General features: G+C 39.8%; 2 protein-coding genes across 3 annotated transcripts in view; one reads left to right on the top strand and one right to left on the bottom strand.

Annotated features, from left to right (window-relative positions):
• LOC5568418 (DCN1-like protein 4) overlaps positions 1 to 1,993 on the top strand; it is a 46,887-nt gene extending 44,894 nt beyond the window's left edge. For both annotated transcript variants that reach the window (XM_001652197.2, XM_021854876.1), the window contains one exon: positions 821 to 1,993. In XM_001652197.2, coding sequence (XP_001652247.1) covers positions 821 to 888 — 68 coding nt within the window. In that variant the 3' untranslated portion in view covers positions 889 to 1,993. The remainder of the gene's footprint in view (positions 1 to 820) is intronic.
• LOC5568419 (protein FRG1 homolog) lies at positions 1,255 to 21,954 on the bottom strand. The gene is made up of 3 exons (XM_001652195.2): positions 21,763 to 21,954; positions 21,021 to 21,605; positions 1,255 to 2,178 (listed from the first exon to the last, which is right to left on the bottom strand). The coding sequence occupies exons 1-3, from the start codon at positions 21,819 to 21,821 to the stop codon at positions 2,031 to 2,033; spliced, it is 792 nt and encodes a 263-aa protein (XP_001652245.1). The 5' UTR covers positions 21,822 to 21,954; the 3' UTR covers positions 1,255 to 2,030.
• Positions 21,955 to 23,582: the final 1,628 nt, after the last annotated feature.

The raw sequence follows: 23,582 nt of genomic DNA, 5'->3' as shown, positions 1-23,582 counted from the left end.
ATATCAGACTTGAAAAAAACTTTGTGTTATCGAACAAACTTTAGAAATAACAAATTGCATCAATTTCCCTTCGTTTCTTGATAACCAATCCACTGTATAACGCATGAGAAAGAGGAAATCTGTAAAATTATCGATTGGCTTTCTACAGAGATACGTTTGCCAGATATTACAGAAGATAACTTTCTAACTTCTGAAATTACAAGATGCGGGCCACACTACTCCAATATTCAAAATCGCTCCGCGGGCCGCACAAAACCTTGCTGAGGGCCACATGCGGCCCGCGGGCCGCAGTTTGGTGACCACTGCTCTAAAACGTCAGGAAATTTCACGACAGCCCCCCATACAACACTTTTTTGTAGGTCTTACCGTTTTCGAGTTATACGGGTTTATAAAAAAAGTAAAAAAAAACTGACCCTTTCCAAATGTTAGTCTAGATCGATTTTGAAAAAACAAAGTATGTAAAGTATCTTAGTTTCACATAGTCTTCACACCCAGAAAGTTTCATTGAATTCTGAAGGGGTGCTGCCAATCCCTTTGTCGAGTTGGCGTGAAATCCGTCTAATAGAGTTCATAAACCACGACGTACCACATGTGTTTTTTTTTGTGGAGCGTCGACTGGTAATAATTAGCTCTCTGCAAATCACTTCAAACTTCTGGAGAATGATTTTCATGATAATTGGTATCATTTGAGCATAGGAGAGCAGAAACTTCATAATTTGCATCAGTCTGTGCAGTGCTTTCACTCAGGCCGGGTTAAATTGCTTTGTAGTCTCCACAGGCGATAATGATTCTAATGTATTTTTTTTATCTTCTCATACAGGGCCTGTGATGTTGGACGAATTCGTCGAGTGGTTAAGACTGCTGCGATCACAGTCGACGATTAGCTGAGGAATGTATTATTAATGCGGAGGGCACAGACACTTTCGGTGGCCATCTGCAGCTCCACACACACACATAACACAAACAATCCAGCAACATTGCACAGGCAACACAATAAATACGGCTTCGTCACCCGCATGCAGCCGCCAAATCAGCAACAATGCAACATAATTGGATGCTTTTGAATTCACAGGCCAGTCGCGATCATCCACACACATCCCCCTCCCTTCCCCCAAAATAGTCCCAATAATCGATAAAACGTCTCCAACTAATCCACCACAAACTGGTCGCAAAATGACGAAGCACTCAAACATGGGATGAAACAAGACAACCCACGCAAATTCTCTTAGTTTAATTTGTATCTTCGTTTCTTTATTTCTCAAAGAAAATAATAATAATGAAACGTGAAATGTACGAGTTCAGCTCTTTTAATGTGTTTCCCACTTTACTATTTTATTCGGTCATCAAGGCTTTCGTTTATCCCCGTTTCTTGGGTTTAAACCATTATCTTTTAATTTAGTAAACCAAATAAACACCACAAAATCATAACAAATAAGAAGTGAAGAGCGGAGGAGACGGAATGAGCAGCTACAGTAGGTTCAACCGGAAAACAGAAATATTCAGAAGAATATATCACGTACTAAAACTACCTAAAAACTATACTTTGGAAAACATAAAAATACTTATCACAAAAAATACAAAAACAAAAAGTAACACGATAAATGCAGCATACATAAATAATAATCATTTAGGACTCTCCCTTTACGGCTAATACAAAACAAAAGAATACATGTTACTCTGGATAATAATTCACAAAAAGATAGCAACACAAACGAAATTTAAAAAAGGTAGAAAAGAACACTAGTATAGAGCGAACACAACAACAAATAAAACGGGAACCGAACAAGCTGAGAACCTATGGCGAAAGTTTCAAAAGTGACGGCGACTTTAAGTGATCAGGGCCACTGTATTTTAAACATCATTCATGAAATTCGGCACGACAACAAAAGTGAGACGGGAAACATCTCTGTAAGGTTAGAAAAAAAAAATACGGAGAACAAAATTTGGTAAAATAAAGTCGAATAAACTATGCTAGGATTATTTTTCACATGAACAATTGTCGCTTTGAATTCAGTTCTCTCGGTTATGGTTTATTTGCAATATCTGTCCGCCTTCATTTTGCTGCGACGGTCCAACAGTGCTTCGTGAAGTGCTCCTTCATCTTTGGCTCGCTTCAGTGCTGCTTTGTCTTCGGTGTTGACGCGCAATTTCTTGTCTTGGAATTTCTGGAACTTTTTCCTGTCGAAGGAAAGAACAATCGGTTAATGGAAAGAAAGCCCTTTAGTATGTACTTTGCAATGCTGTCTCTACAATAACGAAAGGTCAGTCTACGGCTATCCTTGAGCTTGGAATGTTGATCCATAATTTGTGTATAGGTAGATCTTGAGCTTTGTTCAAGATTAACAACTGAGTTCAGTTTCTTCATATTTTTATGAATTTACGTTTAATTTAATGATACAAATAATATTTCTCGCTGAACGATCTATCTAACAATAAGAGATTATCTCCGCTCTCTATCTCATTCTCTTCTGTTCCAATTATGTGCATTGTCATAATTTATTTAAAAATACTACTCGGAATTTTTTATTGTGGATCTAGAGACAATTGAGCTTATTCTACGAGTGGCGTGAGGTGAGAATGTCGGTCTCGTATGAATTGAAATTGAAAATCCTCAATCTTTGAAATGGCCGAAACGAATTTGACTGTTGAGAAGCTAGATGGGACGAACTACGCTGTTTGGAGGTTCCGTATGGAATTGCTGTTAACCAAGGAGGAGTTGTTCTCGATCGTAACTGACGAAATACCTGAAGAACGGAATGCAGCTTGGAAAACCAAGGACGGAACAATTCTGGCGTTGATTGGTCTCGCTTTGGACAACTGCCAATTTGGAACGTAATGCAGTCCAGGCCAAGGGAAATGTGGGATTCACTTAAGAAATACCTTTCACCACTTTTGCCACGAGTCCTGCGGAAGCTGATAACGATTAGATTGTCGAAAGGAGGAGCATCTGGCGAACATGACCACGTTGATCAACAAGTTGAACGCGATGGGTGAGAAGTTCAAAGACCATTGGATTGCTGCAATGATTCTCGTAAGTTTACCTAAGTCCTACGATGTTCTTGTGACTAAGCTGGAGGGTCGTCCTGAGGAGGAGCTAAGACTTGACTATGTGACTGGTAAGCTACTTGATGACGACTGGGGTTCGAGAACGGACGGAGAAGAACCTGGAGAGAAAGCATTCAGAACTGCGACGGGTTGAAAATCGAAATTTCACGAAGCTAAGAAGAAAGTGTGCCACGATTGTCATGGACAAGGCCACTTCAGGCGCGAATGTAAGTTACTTCAAGGAAAGAAGATTGAACCCAAGAAGAAAAACATTCACCACGTTAACATGGCTACATCAAATTCACGAGAAGCTTGTTCCGGCGTTGAAGATGGAGATCATGGTACAGAAGATCAGAATCTATGGTACCTTGACTCCGGTGCAACATCACATATGACGCACAATTGCAAGAATATCTTTCGACTGGATACGAATCGGAAGCATAGCATTAGTCTCGCTAATGGAAATCAAATCGAAGTGTGTGGCGTTGGAAGCGGTCAATTTTTTGCGAAGGATGGCGAAGGAAATGATACGAAAGTTATGTTGAAAAAAGTTTGTCATGTACCGAAACTCAAATCGAATCTGCTGTCGATAAGCATGATCACAGATGATGGGTACGTAGTAATTTTTGAGAAACATGGCTGTAAGATCATCAAGAACAATGAAGTAATCGTGACTGGCACTCGCAATGGAAATTTGTACCACTTGGATTCATCGCCGTCTCACCGAGTAATGTTAATGAAAGATCTTTGGCACCGAAGACTCGGACATCGTGATTTGGAAGTTATAAAGAATGTTGCTCGAAATAATCTCGCAAGCGGAATCCTGTTGAAAGAGTAGCTGTGATGGTAAATTCACCAAAATGGCTTTGGTGAGTGATTTTGACGGATAGCGCCTACAATTTTTGTCGCATAGGATTCATCGAATGTAGCGCGGTTGTTGCACCATGGCCAGATTCATTTCCCGAGCGCGTGCACGGAAAGAAATAACAATTGTGATTTAAAAAAAAACAGTAGCGGAAAATCAACTGATCATGATGACAATGATCATTGTCGTTCTACTATTATCAAACGTTTTAATAAAAATAAAATGCTTTTAGAAGTGCGCAGCAATGGTAAATCGGTCTTCAATACTGTCAATCCGCCCCCAAACTGGATGGCGTACACTCAGCTCAACGCAATTTATAATTAAGTATTAAGTTGTATATATTAGTATATATTAGTTGTGGTGCTAGAGGACATCTTGAAAATCCACTGAGATTCTTTCAGAAACCCTTCTGAAATTATTATATGTAGTTATTTCTTTGATCGCTCTGATTTTTCCAATAACCTTCTTGGGACTTCCTAATGGACTATCCCAGAAACCCATCTTGGGTTTTTATGGAAATCCTTTCAGGATTCTGCTGTGAAATTCTGGAATTCTGCCGTAAAATTCTGGAATTCTGCCGAAAATGATTTAATGATTGCTTTCCAGTATAATGGAATCTATTTTAAAAATCTGGGTTCGGGGATTCTCACAAAATTTCTCGGGATTTCTTCTGGAAATCCAATCGAAATTATTATTTAAATTCTGATATTTTCCTCGTAATTCTTCAGTGTTTCTTCCGTGAAACTCTTAGAAAGTTCTTCAAAAATCCCTTTGAGATTCTTTCCGAAAAATGTTTTAGATTATACCTATTATTCTGGAATACTCTCGGAAAGACGCCTGAGACTATAATTAAAAAAATCTATTATTTAACTTCACTTTCTTCCGTGCAAATTCTTGGGATTCTTTCGGAAATTCCTCTGGAATTCTTTTGTAAATTTCAATGGAATTCACCCAGAAATCCCTGTGGAATACTTCCGAAAATCCTGCTAAGAAACTTCCAGATGACAAGGATTTTTTTTAAATCTTTATTTATGGAAATCATCCGAAAATTCCTCTGTAATTGTTTGGAAATTCTCCTTATATTCTTACAGAAATCCTTCTTATATTCTTACAGATTTATTGCTATTGATTTTATTGTTTCTGCCTGAGATAATTTTGTATATCCAGAATTTTTCCGAAAATTCCTTCGTGATTCTTTAGAATTTTTTTCTAAGATTTTTTGAGAAAAAAACTCTGTGATTCTTCTGGAAATTCATAAGGAAGTGTTTTTGATTCTTTTCGTGATTTATCAATGGTTTTCCTTGGATTTTTTTTAAATCCTTGGCAGAATTTTCTGAAAATCCCTCATGAGTTCAAATGGAAATCCTCCAAGAAAACTACCGGACAGCCACTGGGACTTTAAAAAAATACCTATGAGATTCTTTGATTACTGATTTCTTTTTCTGAGCATCTTTTGAAAGTGACTTTTAAATGGTTCTGGAAATTCCATTTGAAACTATTCCGTAAATCTTTCTGGAGCTCTTCTGGACATCGTAATTATTCTGGAAAATATTCATGAAATCGTCTGGATGTCTGTGACTTTTCTTTGAATCTTCAGGGATTCTTGCGAAATAATTTCTGGGATTCTTTTGGATATCACTGTAAAAAACATTCAAAATCCATTCGAAATTCTCCTGAGATTGTTTCAGAAATTTACGAGAATTCTTAAAATAATTCCTTTAGAAATCTCCCTGATAATATTTTAGTGATTTCTCTGTTGTTCTTCTGTAAATCGACCTGGGATTCTTCCGGAAATCCTCCTTTAATTCCAAAGCAATTTCCAGAAGAATTTTCAGAAGGATATTTTTAAGAATCCTGTATATTTTTCCCTAAGAATCTCAATGTAATTAAACAAAATACCAGAACAATTTACGGTTGGATTCCACAAAAAATTTCGGTGGAATTCTTGAATGCTTATCATTCAAGCAGAATTCCAGTCGTATTTCCGAATGAATTTCGGCAGGTTTTACGGAAGAATCCCAGCAGAATTTCTTGAAAAATTCCAGTAAAATTTCTGGAAGAATCTTTGTAAGATGTTTTGAAGTCCTCCAGCAGGATAACAGAAAGAAATCTGGGGGTATTTTAGAAGAATTTCTGAAAGAATCCTAGAGAGATAGTCGAAAGAATAACAGTTTTCTTGAAAAATTCAGGATACTCCCAGATTCTAGAGGTAATTCGAGAAGAATTTCTGCAAGAATCCTTAACAGAAGAATTTGAAGGATCCTCAGAAAGATTTTCGAAAGAATCCCAGAAGGCTTCCCGAAAGAATGCTAGAAAGATATCTGGAAGATTTCCTACAGGATTTTTGGAAGAGTCCCAGACAAAGTTCAATAATATGGACGTAAAAATCTCAGTGGCATTTCTAGAATAATTTCAGAAAGATTTTCGGAAGCATCCTCGAAAGTATTCTAAAGGGATTCCGAAAGCATCTCAGGTGATTTCCGGAAGAATACCAGAGGTATTCTCATAATAATCCCAGAAGTATTTCCGGAAAAAGGCCAGAGTTATTTTCGGAGGAATTTTCGACGAATTTGTAGTAGAGTCGTAGTACATTTTTTGACAAAATCCTCTAAAAATATCCAGAAGAATTGCATCAGGATTTTTGTTAGAATCTTCCATTGAATTTCCGAAAGAATCTTCGAGGATTTCGATTCGAATTTAATTTCCAGTATTTCAAAAGTAATCCTTAAGGAGATAAACGCAAACTCACATACAGATTTATGCAAATATTCCAATAAGATGTCCAGAAGAATCACAAAGGATATCCGAAAGAATCTCAGATATAGTACCGGAATGCTAAAGATTTTTTTAGATTTTTTTAATTTTTTTTTTTATTTTATTGATGTACAAGGGGGTCAGGGGCCAAGTCTCCAGCATAAGTTTGAAAACTAACACCGTCCATAATACACCGAGGGGGTTTTGGAGTTTGGGAAGTAGGCAACGCAACATCTTTGACCAGAAGGTTCTTTAAGTTTTGCTTCTACTCTTGACTTCCAATACACGTATGAATGATGCAAGGCCAAAAGAACATGAATCAGTCATACATATAGCGGTAGTGAAGTGTTTTGCCTAAGGATATGGAAAAGGAGGGATTTTGTGTGTTTTTTTTTGTAAATAGCTCTGTGGAACAAGTTGTTTGTTATTAGTTAAAAATTTAGTTGATCTTATTCACCTTGCAATCAGTAATAAGAATATTTACAGAAACATAATACTTATCTTTTCTCGGCCAATACGCTGCCATGTCTTTCATCTCGGGTGATTTTTTCCTCGTTGTAATGGCGGGTTAGATATGAAAACAAGGATAAAGAGAAAAGAAATGTTAGTGATTGTTACATGCTTTATTGCTGTATTGACCTACAATGAAATCATACAAAATTCGCTCTTGGGATTCCCATGATAACAATCCTCATGCAGCTTCCGAGAAACTCCATGGCAATGATCACTGTACGCCATGTGCGGCATTCAGGACATCTCAACACTACTGATGATGAACAACAAAAAATGAATCCAAAAGAGCAAAAACCTTAATGTTTCAATGTAGGACAATCCAGCTTTATTGCATGTGAGAAGTTTTTAGTGATATTCTCACAACGGCCATTCAGAATGGTTCGACGGATGTAGATAAAAGATCATTATGATTAAATAAACGCGACGACATGTTAGTAAGCTCAAAACGATTATTGTAGTTGCAACTGTTAATTTCGATAGTTAAACTTAGGGTCGGTTATTGTATATAACTTTTAAGATAAGCAGGAGTAAAGCACGAACGCGAATTAATGACCTTCCATCCCATCTTCAAGTGCTCCCCACAAGCACAACACTTCATTCTGGCACTTTAGAACGTCCATGTTGTAACTTGTTCACACAAGAAATCTGCCTCGACCGAGTTGGCAGAACGCGCCCGTACTAGCGTTGGGCAAATTTGACCATAACATCAATGTTACTGAATCGATTCACATTTAAACTGCCGAATCAATTCACCGATTTAATCGAATCCTTTGAATCGATGTTTTCGAATCGATTCGAATCAGATGAAAATTGACATTTATAAAGCTTAAAATGAAATCAAATGCATTTGCATTCGATTTCATTATCTCTCAATCAAATCAGTTTTAAAAATCAATCGATAAGATTTAATACTTCAAGATTAATTCAAAATATGGTTCCTTTTCCACAAACTCGTTAGGAAATATTTAACGATTTCAATAAAATTAATCGAATCAAAGAATCGAATGAAGAGAATCGATTCACCAAATTTTAGATGCTCCAAACATCGATTCAAAAAATCGATTAATCGGAAAGCAAACATCGATTTTCGGAACATCGATTCAAAATCGCCCAACGCTAGCCCGTACCCCTTTCTGAACCAAAGGACAGGGGGAATGCTAACGATTTTTTTTAGATGAGTCCAAAAGTGATATGTGGAAGTATTCTGTGATTTCCAGAAGAACTTAGAGAAAAATCAGAAATAATCTCAAGATTTCCAGAACAATCCTAGAGAGGTTTTGAAGGATTCATTAGTGATTTAAGGCTAAGTAGCCAGTCATTCGTTTTGGCAACAATGATGACTTTTCAGCTTGCATTTCAAAATGATAAAACTCAGTCTTGATAGTTTATATTGACTTGAAAAAGAATCACTGTACGCACTAACATGCATAGAGTATGCTGATACTTTTTCAGCTGTGCCAGTGCAAAACCAACTGATTTTCTTTGATACAAAATCGTGAGATGAATTAGCAACAATCATCAAAGACGCGTACAAATTTCAATGACGGCCTACTTCGCCTTAAGGAAGAATCCCAGGAGGGAAATTCCAAAGAATTCTGGAGTAATTTCTGGACCAATGTCTTTTTTATATACTGTATCAATATTTACAAGTAATTATAATAAATAAGTATTTATGGAACAGTAACAATTTTAATTTATCGCCATAATTGAACGACAATTTTAATTAGAATGTGCATCCACCACATCATCCCTCTCAGAAGGATTGTGATTCTCAATATTTTTTTTGCGGTGATTCAGAATTGTAATCACATACTAGTTTAATTGTATGTGGTGTCATTTAATATTTAAAATAAGATACGTTAAGCCGAACATGTTGATCCTTCGACATGAACCAACGAGCATTGCTTGAAATAGTGAGATTTTTTCGATTACTTTGATTACTGATTTCTTTTTCTGAGAATCTTCTAAAAGTTACTTTCAAATTCCGAAAATTCCGTTTGAAATCATTCCGTGAATCTTTCTGCAGTTCATCTGGACATCGGAATTATTCTGGAAAATATTCATGCAATCTTCTGGATGTCTGTGAATTTCCTTTAAATCTTTCAGGGATTCTGGCGAAATAACTTCTGGGATTCTTTTGAATATCACTGTAATTTGGGTTTAGAATTCTCATGGGATTATTTCAGATATTAACGAAAATCCTTCATACAGAAGTGATGCTTCTGTAAATCACCTTGGAATTCTTCTGGAAATCGTTCTATAATCCCAAAGCAATTCTCAGAAATTTTTTCAGAAGGATATTTTTAAGAATCTTAGGGTCGATTTCTTCACCATGGCTTAAGCCGTAAACCACGCTTACCCATATAGTTAAACTAGGATTAAGGCTTAAGCGGGGGTGAAGAAATCGGCCCTTAATGGAATTTCTGAAAAATACCAGAACGATTTACGTTTGAATCTCACGAAAACTTCCGGTAGAATTCTTGAATGATATTCGAAAGAATGACAGTCGTATTTTTGGATGAATCTTAGCAGGTTTTACAGCACAATCCCAGCAAAATTTATTGAAAAATTTAGAATAGAAAGATATCCGAAAAAAATCTCCAACAGGATTTTTGGAAGAGTTCTTGAAGAATTTCAGAAAGATTTCCGAAAGCATCTCAGGTCATTTCCGGAAGAATAACAGAGGCATTCTCATAAGAATACCAGAAGTATTTCCGGAAAAAAAATTAGAGTTATTTTCGGAGGAATTCTCTAAGAATTTCTAGTAGAGTCGTACATTTTTTGATAAAATCCTCTTTAAATATCCAAATGAATTGCATCAGGATTTTTGGTAAAATCTTCCATAGTATTTCGAAAACAATTTTCAAGAATTTCAAAGAATTTAATTTCCTGGATTTCAAATGTAATCCTTAAGGAAATACACGCAAAATCACATACAGAGTTCTGCAAAAAAAATCCAAAAAGATGTCCAGAAGAATCGCAATGGGATATCCGAAAAAATCTCAGAAGTAATACCGGAATGGTAACGTTTTTTTTGGATGAATCCCAAAGCGATATCTGGAAGAAAATTTAGAAATAATCTCAAGATTTTCAGAACAATCCCAGAGAGGATTTGAAGGATTCATGAGTGATTTAAGGAAGAATCCCGGGAGACGCTCCCAAAGAATTCTAGAGTAATTTCTGGAACATTTTTTTTCATATGATTTATATATAAAAATACTTTGATTCAAAAATATTTTTTGTGTAGCATTAAGTTTCATCATTCATTCATCAATAATAAATTTAATTTTTAAATCTTTTAGGCACATCCAAATTAGATAACAGTTCAAAGAGTAAAATACCATTCTCATGAGTTTTTGAGGATCATATGGTCGGTGTTTAGACAGACCAGACTAGATGAATTTTGGAGCTCTAAGGATACGTAAAGAACTCCATCAGTTTTAAATCTTCCATGTTATTTTGAAACAAATGTATTTTCGAATAGATAAGTTCCATTATTACAGTAAATATCTATAATATTTTGATGTTTCACATGTTTGGGGTACATTTTTCTTACTCGATTGAAAAAAAAAACACTTGGTTCAGTCTGTCTGAACACCGACCATATCTATGTTTGCTATTTTATATTTAAATACTTGAATTGTGCTGTATCAATATTTACAGGTAATTATAATAAATAAGTATGTATAGAACAATAAAAATTTTAATTTATCCCCCTAATTGAACGACAATATTAATTAGAATGAGCCTCCACCAGATCATCCCTCTCAGAAGAATTTTGATTCCCAATATTTTTTTTTGTGGTGGTTCAGAATTGAAAATATGAAAAGTCTATTGTAATCACATCATATTGTATGTATTGGCTGAAATATAAGGAAGAAGCTTCAGAGAAGATGAGAGAGTATATTAATCTGCTCTACAATCAATATAGGTGCAAACCAAAGATAGTACATTCTGACGGAAGAGGAGAATTCTGTAGCAGTCGAATGTAACAACTATTTGCTAAACACGGAATCATCCATCAGGTAACTGCACCATATTGCCCTCTGCAGAATGGGAAAGCAGAAAGGGAAAATCAATATTTGAACGAGATGTCTTTTGGTTGAATCTGGACTTCAGAAGCGTGAAGCAGTGCTAACCGCCAATTATTTACAGAACCTGCTGCCGTCGTCAACTATGGATATAACACCATTCGAAGTTTGGACCGGAAATAGGCCTAACTACTCCCATTTGCGTGTTTTCGGAAGTGAAGCATTTTTTCATATACCTAAGGAGAAAAGGAAGAAATTGGACAAGAAAGCTGAGAAACTACTGTTCGTTGGATATGCTGAAGGAAGAAAAGCGAAACGTTTTCTAGACCCAAGCAACAACACCGTGGTAATAAGTCTAGATGCTTTTTTTTTTTTTTTGAAAATGAAAAACGCAATGAAGAAGTATGCAACATGAAATGTAAGTCTACTATGAAGACTTCGAAAACAATGATTGCGATCCAAATAACGAGCAAAATGACGATGTGGATCTCGAGAACGGTGATGATAGTCTCAAGAGTTTATCAGGAACAGGAGAACAGATTAATGAAAGCTATACATATGTCTAATATGTACAGTCGAAGCGCGTTATAACGACATCGCAAGGGACCGTCGCAATAGAGAAAAGTCGTTATAGAGAATAGATATATCATTGAAATATTTTTCACGCGCCCGAAAAATGTCGCTATAGAGAGCTTTTGTCGTTATAAAAGTTGTCGTTATAACGAGCTTCGACTGTAGATGCTATTGCAATGAGATCATCACGTGCAACAAAGGGAATACCTCCGGAGAGACTGAACCATGAAGCTTTCCTGGCAGACCTTAACGATCCGATAAGTTTGGAAGATGTGTTAGATTCACCGGAAGAAGCTCAATGGCAGGCCGCCGTGCTAGATGAATTGGAATCACATCGAGCGCAAGGCACATGGGAATTGGCGCCTTTACCCAAAGGAGGCAAATGTATTGGCTGTAAATGGGTATTTCGAAGAAAACTCAATGCTGCTGGAAAAGTCACAAAATTCAAGACTCGTTTAGTTGCCCAGGGGTTTACTCAACGTTAGGGTGAAGATTATCAACGCACCAGTCATGAATAATACAACCCTGAGAACATTTTTGGCTGCTACAGTAGCAAGCAAACGTAAGTTAATACCTCGGTTAATACTCAAGCAACTAGATGTCAAGACTGCATATTTATATGGCGAGTTGCAAGAGAAAATATATACGGCAACCACCTGGCCACGCCGCGAAGGGTCAAGAGCGTCTAGTTTGCAGATTGAGGAGGAGTATATATGGACTTAAACAATCTGCAAGATGTTGGAACCAGCGACTTCATGATGTTCTGATGAAAATTGGCTTCCAACAGAGCGAGACTGATTCCTGTTTATATATGAAGATCGATGGTAAGAAAATTATTCATCTTGTAGTTTACGTTGGAGCGGAAATTAAAGCTGAGATTCAAGTTGTACTCACTCATTTGAAGATTTTTTTTTAAACTGGCTGAACTCGAAGACATGTCGTATTTCCTTGGATTAGAGATAAAACGAGAAGATGGCAATTACAGTTTTTCGCTGAAAGGATACATCGAGAGACTTGCGGAAGTTTGGTATGCAAAATGCCAAAGGAGCAAAAACGCCTGTGGAGACTGGGTGCATCAAAGCTGCGGATGCAACCAAGTTTTAGAAAGCAATTCAAATTCTCGAAGCTTGATTGGAGCGATTCTCTATACAGCAACTAGCGCTAGACCGGACATTGCTGTGTGTACCTCGTTTCTTGGGAGAAAAGTTATTGCACCTACAGAAGCTGACTGGATAGCCGCCGAAAGAGTGCTGAGATATCTTTTAGCAACCAAGGATTTCAAGCAAACATTATGGACAGCCAAGCGAACTATTAGTCTATTCCGATACTGATTTCGCCGGAGATATTTCCACACGTAAATCAACTACTGGTTTCATGTTCTTGTATGGAGGAGGAGCTGTTTCATGGGCAAGTAGACTCCAGAATAGCGTTACTCTGTCATCCATGGAAGCAGAATATGTAGCCTTAAGTGGAGCTTGCCAGAAAGTAATTTGTATGCGAAATTTACTTAAAGATTTTGGAGAACAACAAGATATGCCAACCGGAATAATGGAAGATAATTAAAGTTGTTTAAGTTTTATCAATTCGGAACGAACTAGTCGGAAAACGAAACATGTTCAAACTAAGCAATATTATGTGAAAGAACTGACGGAGCGCAACGTTGTCAAGTTAGGATATTGCCTGTAGTGTATTGGCATCACTGCAAACGTGAATACCGTGGTTACTCCCTGACTACGGTTGCTACCGATCAAAACACCATTTTCAAGATTCCGTCATGAATGTGAAGCCTCCGGAGTTCAACGTTGGCGATTCCTGGCCACTTTACCAGGAACGCCTGGAAAGATTCTTCGTGGCCTACGAACTCAACGATGAAGCGGACGATGAGAGGCGAGCTGCGTTCCTGCTCACATCCGTGTCAATGGAGGTATACCAGATTATCAAGAATCTGTGTTTTCCGGACAAGCCAGAAACCAAGAATTTTGCCCAGCTCTGCGAATTGATGCGCCAGCGGTTTACCCCTACGGTGGTGGTTTTTCGAGAGCGTTCCAGATTTTTCGAAGCACGTCAAGGCGACAGTGAGACGGTGGTCGAATGGGCTACCCGTTTGAAAAAGTTGGCAGCCGACTGCGATTTTGGTGCCAATTTGAGCGACTTCATCAAGAATATGTTCGTCGTAGGATTGCGTCGTGGCCCAATTTTTGAAAGAGTTTGTGAAGAGGAACCTTCGGTGGCCTACGAAGATTTGGTGAAACTGGCTATGAAGAAAGAGTCAACTCTACAGCAGCGTGGTATGCTAGAAGTGCACCGGATCCAAGGAGATAACAGGAAGAAGAATGAAACCGTGAAGTGTTTTGCTTGCGGAAAGGGAGACCATGATTTTCGGAAGTGCCAGTATAAGAGCTACGTTTGCAAGATCTGCGATAAAAAGGGACATTTGGCCAAGGTTTGTCCATCAAGAGAGAAGGATGCGGCGGCGAATCGGAGTTCCGGTGGGAAAAAAAGAAGCCCGAAAGTGAACCATCTGCGTTTGAACAAGGTGGACTTCCTTCCGCCCGTGCTGCTGAAAATTTGCGTCAACGAGAGACAGATTGACTTCGAGATGGACACAGGAAGTCCAGTGAACGCCATTTCTACGGGACTCTTCCATAAGCTATTTTCCAACGTGAAGCTAAATACGGATGTCCAAGAAGAGTTTGTGTGCTACAACGGCAGTAGTTTCCGGGCGGTCGGAAAGTTCTACGCTCGTATGAGGTACAAGGCCCACGATTCCAAGGAGGAAATTTTCGTTTTCGACGGTGACCGGCACCCATTGCTGGGACGACAGACCATGTCCAGCTGGGGTCTGAAGATTGATTTTTGCGCATTGACGGTTGCTGAGGACCACATCAAGAAGCTAGAGACGATTTTGTGCAAGCATGAAGCTGTTTTCACGGGAGAGCTAGGCTGTTTGAAGGATATGAAGGTCCATTTGCCACTGAAGGACGAAGCAGTACCAAGATTTTGTAAACCAAGGAAGGTGCCATTAGCTTTGAAGGAAAAGGTGGAAGCCGAGTTGGATCGTTTGGAGCGTACAGGTATCATTACCAAAGCATCCACGGCGGATGTGGAATGGGGAACACCACTAGTACCCGTTCTGAAGAAGGATTCATCGATTCGTCTTTGCGCTGACTATCGTGTTACAGTCAATCCGTTTCTGAAGGACGACCATCATCCGTTACCTATCATCGATGAGATTTTTGCGGCTTTGCAAGGAGGTAAGCACTTTTCCAAGCTGGACCTCAAGAATGCTTATTACCAGCTCGAGGTCGATGAGGAAACCAAGAAGCTTTTGTCGTGGAGCACCCATCGAGGCGTGTTCCATATGAATCGTTTGCCGTTTGGAACGAAGACCGCTTGTTCCGTGTTTCAAGCTACAATGGAGAGAGTGTTGCAAGGCTGCCGTGGAACTGTCAGTTACCTAGACGATGTTATGGTCACCGGGTCCACTACCGAGGAACATCTACAGAACCTGGATCATGTTTTGCAACGGTTCGAAGACGCTGGATTTCTGTTGAATAAAGAAAAATGTGAATTTTTCAAGGAAGAAGTGGATTTCCTTGGCCATTACATCGACAAGGAAGGGTTGCATATGGACCCACATAAGGTGAAGGCCATATTGAACGTGAAGCCACCAACAGACGCTAAGGAGGTCCGTTCCTTTGTGGGACTCGTGAATTACTACGCCAAGTTTTGTCCCCATTTGGCACACAGTCTGAAGCCCCTGTACGAGCTGCTGAAGGAAGGTGTTAGTTTCTCCTGGACTAAGAAGCAACAGCAAGCGTTCGAGGAAGCTAAGAATCTCATTGCTGGAGAAACGGTGCTGGTTCACTATAATCGAGATCTTCCGATCAAGCTGTACTGCGATGCATCGAACGCAGGAATCGGAGCTGTCATTACTCACGTTTTTCCGGATAAAAATGAGCGTCCGATATCGTTTGCTTCAAGAGTTTTCAAGAAACACGAAGGCAATTATTCAACAATAGACCGGGAAGCTTTGGCCATTTACTACTGTTGAAGATCGAAGTAATCATCCTTTTTGAGTTTAATCTAGTTACCGATCAACACATCTCCCTAGTTACCTAATTGTTTAGACAGACTAACAAGTGAAAATTATGTTCAATCCCAATCCAACCTTCGTCCTGTAAAGACCTAAATATAAGAAGTTCCTCGTTCAACCATTGCGTTTTCAATCACCACTTCAAGAGGTTATGGACCCTACGCGCAGAGAATTAGTACACGGGATTCCGCAGTTCACCGGTGCTGGATTCGAGAACTGGAAATTTAGAGTCGAGAAGTTACTGAAGTCAGCCGGATTGCTGGACGCGGTCAAGAAGGATGCGCCAACCGTCGAAGCCGAACTTCCGAAATTTCAAGAAATGGACGGGAAGGCTGTGAACCTGATAATTTCATTTATCCACGACGACTTGTTGGATGTTATCCGGGAGAAGGAAACAGCGAAGGACATCTGGACCACTTTGGAGGGAATTTACGCCAAGAAGTCGGTTTCCTCGCAGACGCTGATACGCAAGCAACTCGCAAAGCTCAAGATGGCAGAAGATGCATCGATCAAGGACCATCTGAAGATTTTCGATGAACTGATCCGGAAACTCAAATCGGCAGGAGCAAAACTTCAAGACAGTGATCTGGTGTCCCAGCTTTTCGTTACCCTTCCGGAGAGCTACGACCCTTTGGTTACAGCGTTGGAAAACTTGGGAGAGGAAAACCTGACCTTGGATGTCGTCAGAGAGAGATTGTTAGCGGAAGAAATGAAGAAATCCGATCGCATAACCGAGGTATATCAGAAGGAGCCGTTTGCGTTCGTTGGAAATCAGCAGAAGGCATGGTGTGAAGAACGAAGTGATAAGTTCCTGGGACGATGTCATCGATGTAATAAAAAGGGCCATAAAGCGAAGGACTGCAGAAGCGAATTACCAGCGGAAGCGAATGTGGCGGCCAACAGAAAAGCAGTTGCGTTCATGAGCCTTAAGTCGACGGATAGCAGTAGCCGAAGAACAGTTACCTTCAAGCTGGACTCCGGTGCTAGTTATCACCTAGTGAATCGACAGGAATATTTTGTTTCCTTGGAGAAATTGAAGCAACCTGTTGTTCTTTCTGTGGCGAAGGACAATCAATCGTTAATCGCATGGCATAGAGGACGAATTGAGGGAACCAGCAGCCGGGGAGTCACGTGTACAATCGACAATGTACTGTACGTTCCGGATGTACGTGCGAATCTGCTATCAGTAAAGATGATGACAAAGGCTGGAATGAAGGTAACGTTTGAAGCAACAACGGCAGAGATAAGTTTCAATGGCGATACTATTGGCGTGTGTCCCATTAGAGACGATTTGTACGAGATGGACGTTTACTTGTCATATGGAGATGAAATGTGCACCGAGGAAAACGCTAGTTCTTGGAACCGGCAGCTAGACCATTCAAGGATGGAAGATCAAGCGGTGATGGAGATGGTTCCTGATGACAGAATGAATCTAGTTGATGCTGGAAGCCTTGAGCAAGAGGGGGAAATTTTCGAAGAAGACCAAGGAAGCCTTTGTTCCGACGATGTAGCGACGAATGAAAATCAACTACAATCAACTGAAGATTCTGTTCAAGACGTTCCAGTTGCGTTTTACTTGCATCAAGATCGAGAGCAGTGCATCGAACCGAAGCACAAGTTTCCCTTGGACAGGTCTGCGAAACGCTCGGAAGTAACGTGCCCTCATCCGGATGTGGTTTTGGTGTTCCCTGGAAATAATGCTCAAGCTGGCAAATCAACACGCATGAAAGTTATTAAAGGGTCGTCCGACAACTCGTTACCAGCATACTTTATACGTGAAAAGACCACCAGATGACAAGAAGTCAAAATGGATACGTCAAACTGGAAATGGTTTTGGTATCCCAGCTTATAAACCCAATTGAAGAGATCTTCGTCAACAATATTCGATTCTGTAGAGATGTGTGTAGTACATTTTTTAGAATAGGCTGATTAAGAGGGGGTGTTGAAGATCGAAGTAATCATCCTTTTTGAGTTTAATCTAGTTACCGATCAACACATCTCCCTAGTTACCTAATTGTTTAGACAGACTAACAAGTGAAAATTATGTTCAATCCCAATCCAACCTTCGTCCTGTAAAGACCTAAATATAAGAAGTTCCTCGTTCAACCATTGCGTTTTCAATCACCACTTCAAGAACTACGGAGTCACGAAGTTTTACAGTTATTTGGCCGGTCGACATTTCATTTTGATGACCGATCACAAGCCGCTGATTGGATTGTTCAGCACAAAGGGTGTTCCTGAAACAGCAGCGAGACGACTTCAACGATGGGCCGTGTTTTTGTCAAGCTTCGACTATGAAATCCAGCACGTGAAAGGTGTGGACAATATCCCGGCAGATTTTCTTTCCCGTTTTCCGTTGGCCAGTGTCGAAGATGAAGATGAGTTTAACGACGATTTTGCAGAAGAAGACCCGACAATATTTCTGAACTTTTTGGAACAAGAAACTCGTTCGTTAGTCGAAAGGAGGCAGTTGAAGGTCGAGAGTCGTCGTGACAAGACTGTAAGCCGTGTGGTGGAGTATTTGAAGTCTGGTTGGCCATCGAACATCCTGGAAGAAGAGATCAAGAAGTTTTATTCCAAGCGAGATGAACTCAGCGTTGAGGAAGGTGTCCTGCTTTGGGGTTATCGCATCGTAATTCCAACCAAATTGCGGAAGAACATCCTGATGGAGTTACACTCGGTTCACTTGGGCATAGTCAAGATGAAGAGCCTTGCGCGGTCATATTTCTGGTGGCCGTCAATGGACAAGGAGATTGAAGAGCTTGGACGAAAATGCGAATTGTGTATTCAGTTACGACCAGAGCGGACGGATCCAATATCACCGTGGAGACTTACAAGTTCCCCTGGGGATCGAGTTCATATTGACCATTTCCAGTTCAGAGGTGCCGATTTTCTGGTTATGGTGGACAGCTACAGCAAGTGGATAGAGGTGTTCCCAGTGCGCACGCTGACATCGAAGGAGACGATTGAGAAGGTCTGTGAATATAAATCACGTTTTGGACACATTTCCACTTTAGTCTCAGACAACGGTACGGCGTTTTCCTCGGACGAATTCAAGAATTTCTGTATGAATCGAGGAACCAAACATCTGCGGACGGCACCATATAGCCCGTGCTCCAACGGGGCGGCTGAGAATGCAGTGAAGACGGTTAAATCGGCCTTGACGAAGCTTTCTTCTGACCCAGCATTTCAGAAAAAGACAGTCGCTCACCGTTTATTTTCCTTTTTGGAAATGTACCGTGCAACGAAACATGCTACTACGAACGAAAGCCCTTTCAAGCTCATGTTCGGGAGGGAAATGCACATAAGGTTCGATGTACTGAAGGCGGATAATACCAGGCGGCAACAGGAAGCGAGTTTTAATCAAGATCGTACAAGATCCGTGACTTTTGAAGTTGGTGAAGTGGTGTACGCAAGAGATTACCGTGATCCGAAGAAACCAGCCTGGGTGCGAGCAACAGTCGTGAAGAAACTGGGTACTGTCCTGTACGAGTGCGAAGCAGCGTCAATAGGTTTGATCAAGAGAAGAAGCCACCAGCTGCTGAAGTATCCCTACGACGATTTCGACGACGAACACAGTGGGGCTACAACCAATGCGAGGGAACGTGAAAATGCTGAATCCAGCGACGAGTCGGTGTACGGAGATGATTTCGTCGAAGTAGAAGAACCACCTCGAGTCGGTCAACGACAACCAGACGGAACATACGTGACTAGATCAAATCGAGTAGTGCGCCCTCCGCGCTACTTAGAGGGGCAGTAGTTGTAGTGTATTGGCATCACTGCAAACGTGAATACCGTGGTTACTCCCTGACTACGGTTGCTACCGATCAAAACACCGATCATAGTAAGTGCTGTTAAAAGATAGCGATCAGAAAATTAGTTATTAAGTGCACGTCAAATAAACCAGAAGCAAAACTAAATTTGTCTATTATTCAAGACGTCACATTGCCCATCAGCAGAATGCAGATGCTTTGGCGAAACCATTGGATGCTGTAAAGTTGATGAAGTTCACTAACATGATGGGACTATTCTGTGCTGTTTCTTCAATAGGGCCTAACTGACATGAGCGATTTCTCTTCATCGATCCTCTCTTTCGCTAATAACTTCGCTAAATTAGATAAATCTTGTTAATGAAGCAAGATAAAGTGATTCTTCATCCTATAGCACAAAAATATGTTACGAAAAGGGAATCAGTTTTCTGCAATAACGCAAAGAGAGCAACGATGAAGAGGAATCGATGAATGCAGATATGCAGAATGCAGCCCTTATGATAAAACAACATATTCTAGATTGAAGATCATCTCGTTGAGGAGGAATATTAGGTGAAGCAACGAAATGATCGAAGAATGCTACGATTACCCTAGCAACTTACTTGTTAGATAAAAATAACACTTGTAAGATATTCTCTCGCAAACCACTGTGAAATACAGACGTTATTATTCAACCGTTATTAAACTGTTGTTTAAATACAGTTAACTCTCCCTTACTCGATATCGAGTTAGAGAACCATAGTAAAAGTTGGTTTTCATGGCTAACTCGATGGTCCCTTGGAACACAGTTACACTGCTTTTGTGTTCTGTAACTCGATACCTCCCTAACTCGATGGTCCCTTCAATATCGAGTAAGTGAGAGATGACTGTACCTTATTCTACCAAGAGAAAATTGCCCAATAATATTCAACGAAATTAATGGCTTGAACTAAGTGTTGAGTCTCTACTACAATTTTTCCATAATTATTTTAGGACCAATTTCAAGATAGTTTCAAAGGGATAAGTAGATGAAAACCCGAATTTAGTACTATACTATAATTCCACTAGAGTTTGTATCCTTTGACAGATACACGTATTTCGACCCCAGCTGTAAGGCCGTCTTCACTGTCGTGTACTAGACTCGACTTCAGAGGGATGTAAATTTGGATGAATGTAAATGAAAACGACATTTAGCTCGATTTGTAAAGGAGGACATTTTCAGCGCAAAGGAGGACGGGATATGAAATGATGTCAAAAAGGAGGACATGTCCTCCCAAAGGATACCATCTGATAAGCCTAACATATGCATAGGCAGCACATTTTCGAGGTTTCGCGTAACATGTTACAGAAACGACAGATATCATTCTGAACCTGACCAATATTGCCTTACTTACACATAATTGATTTCAACCTGGTCCAGATCGCCTTCCTCTTCAACGGCCACGTCCTTGGTAGTTTTTTCCTCCCGTGCAGCACAGCTCCTCACCACGCACACTTCGTTCTCGCCTACTTTCTTCTTCAGAGCCACCACTGCATCATCTTCCGGATCGACCGAAACAAAGCAACCATTTGCGGCCAGCAGGGCCATTTTGCCTCCCTCGAATACCGGCTCAAATTGCTCCAAGGCCGAAACCGCATCCGACCGCCCGGTAACCATTCCGTCCTTTTCCACCTTCAAATACTTTCCGTAGCCCGATTTGAAGGCAATCTTCTCATCGTTGATCAGCACGGCAGTGAAGATCTCCTCCGGATCGGGGCCATCTCCCTCGTCATGGGGAGCACCCAAAGTAAACGAACCGTTGTCCAGGGCACGAATGTATGCCCGCTTGCCAAACTGAATGGCAATGGAACCGGTTATTTCGGCTACCTTCGATACCTTCCACCAGCCACCGTGCTTCAGGGCGTCTTCGTCTACCTCAACGCGTACCTTTTTCGAGTCCTTGTCCTTCTTATGTTTCTTATGCTTGCGTTTGTGTCCTCTAGAAAACGAGAAAAAAAATTAAAATCTAGGTTTTTTAATCTTTTGCTGAAATAGTTCGGTAGAACAAAGTTCATGGACCAGTCTATTTGAGGCCGAGATTGTATTCTCGCACACACTATTTTGCATTCGGGTTGGAGCTAAATTTTTGTACTTACTTTGAGCTTTCCCCTTTCAGGACGAGTTTACTGCTTTTAGCTACACTGTATTCAGACATTTTAGATGCTTCCTCACACTAGTTTTACATAAATTCTAGGATTATTCTTCAGCAAACTGCGAGAAAGATGTAAATCCGATGGCGAATGCGAAGTACTTTCGTTTGTTTGTAAATAAAAGCACAACTGTCAAAAGCGCTTACACTGAAACAAAAAAAAGTTATGTTTTTATAGGTGCACTAAGGGAAAAACACAAAAGATTTCAATTTATGGTCAAACGCACTCGAAATAAAAATATTATGGATCCGACAGAAATAAGGACAAACATTTTTTTTTAAATATATTTTTTCTCAATCTCCAAGCGTCGCGACTTATATTTGAATAGTGCGCTGTGTTCATAAACATCGTAAGAATGCAGCGCCACACATGTCATTATGACAGTTATGTCGGGAACGAGTCACACGTCGCGTGTCCCACACGCGCGTTCCGGTTTGGTGGGCGCGCGACAATAGGGAAACGTGTATTATGGATCCGACAGAAATAAGGACAAACATTTTTTTTTAAATATATTTTTTCTCAATCTCCAAGCGTCGCGACTTATATTTGAATAGTGCGCTGTGTTCATAAACATCGTAAGAATGCAGCGCCACACATGTCATTATGACAGTTATGTCGGGAACGAGTCACACGTCGCGTGTCCCACACGCGCGTTCCGGTTTGGTGGGCGCGCGACAATACTGCTTCGCGACTAAAAACGGGTGAACCAACGAGCGAACTTCGATGTTTTAACAACTTTGACGCGTTGCGAGTCACTTCGCTATAGTGCGCATCTATGCCCTCCCCTGTGTGCATTATGCGCACTATTGAGAATCGAGTTGCGACGCGGCGAAGTTTGACAAAATCAAACTTGGCACGTTGGTTAACCCATTTTTCAAAGCGAAGCAGTAAATATATTTGAACATGCTTATTTAATTTGGTCGGGCTAGTTGTTCTATGATCATTTCCAATGAGATAGTGAGGAATACATGTACGGAAAATCATGTACAGATACTATGCTACTAAATCGTGATGACCATTGTCATAAGAATTGATCATTAAAATAACCAAAAAAGCCGCTATGAAAAGCTTATTATGTTCAATATTACATCTAAGCCACTGCAACCAAATCATTCCATCAGTTGCGTGATATTACACAGCACGATGTACAGGCGAGCTTTTGATGTGATGATTGGTACCGATCTAATTTTGCCGATGTAATAAATTCAACGATGAATCTAAGCGATAAAGAAGAGATACGATGTAATCAAAACGATTTGAAATTTGTGGAAATTCTGCTCAATGGTTGACTGCGTCACTTTTTATCTTTTTTCGCTTGAAAATAATAATTACGCGCTGAGTAACTCCAGTTAAAACCGTTATTTAAAATTTAGTTCAAAAATAGATAAAAAGCAATTTATTTAACCATTAAACAGAATTTAACGTTGAGTAGATATGGGAATTAAAACGTAAATAATGCGGTTTGAATGTTTTTTTTTTTTCAAATTATTACATGTGTTCAATTAAATATCATTGTGAAGATGAATCGAAGCAAAACCTCAAATTTTTAAGAGCACAAATCCAGAGAACCGAACACCCGTTTGAGCTGAAAACTTAATCGATTGGTCACCACCAGCTAGTTATCAATCGATTAAGTTTTCAGCTTAAATGGATGTTTGGTTGTCTAGATTTGTGCTCTTTAAAATTTGAAGTTTGGCTTCGATTCATCTTCACCTTAAGGTGAAACATCTTTGAATGCAAATGTAACAGTCACAATGGTTACTTTT

Source organism: Aedes aegypti, chromosome 3 (assembly GCF_002204515.2).
Source record: "Aedes aegypti strain LVP_AGWG chromosome 3, AaegL5.0 Primary Assembly, whole genome shotgun sequence".
NCBI classification, from domain to species: Eukaryota; Metazoa; Arthropoda; class Insecta; order Diptera; family Culicidae; genus Aedes; species Aedes aegypti.
Note: the sequence above shows the minus strand (reverse complement) of the source record. Positions and strands in the feature narration are given on the sequence as shown.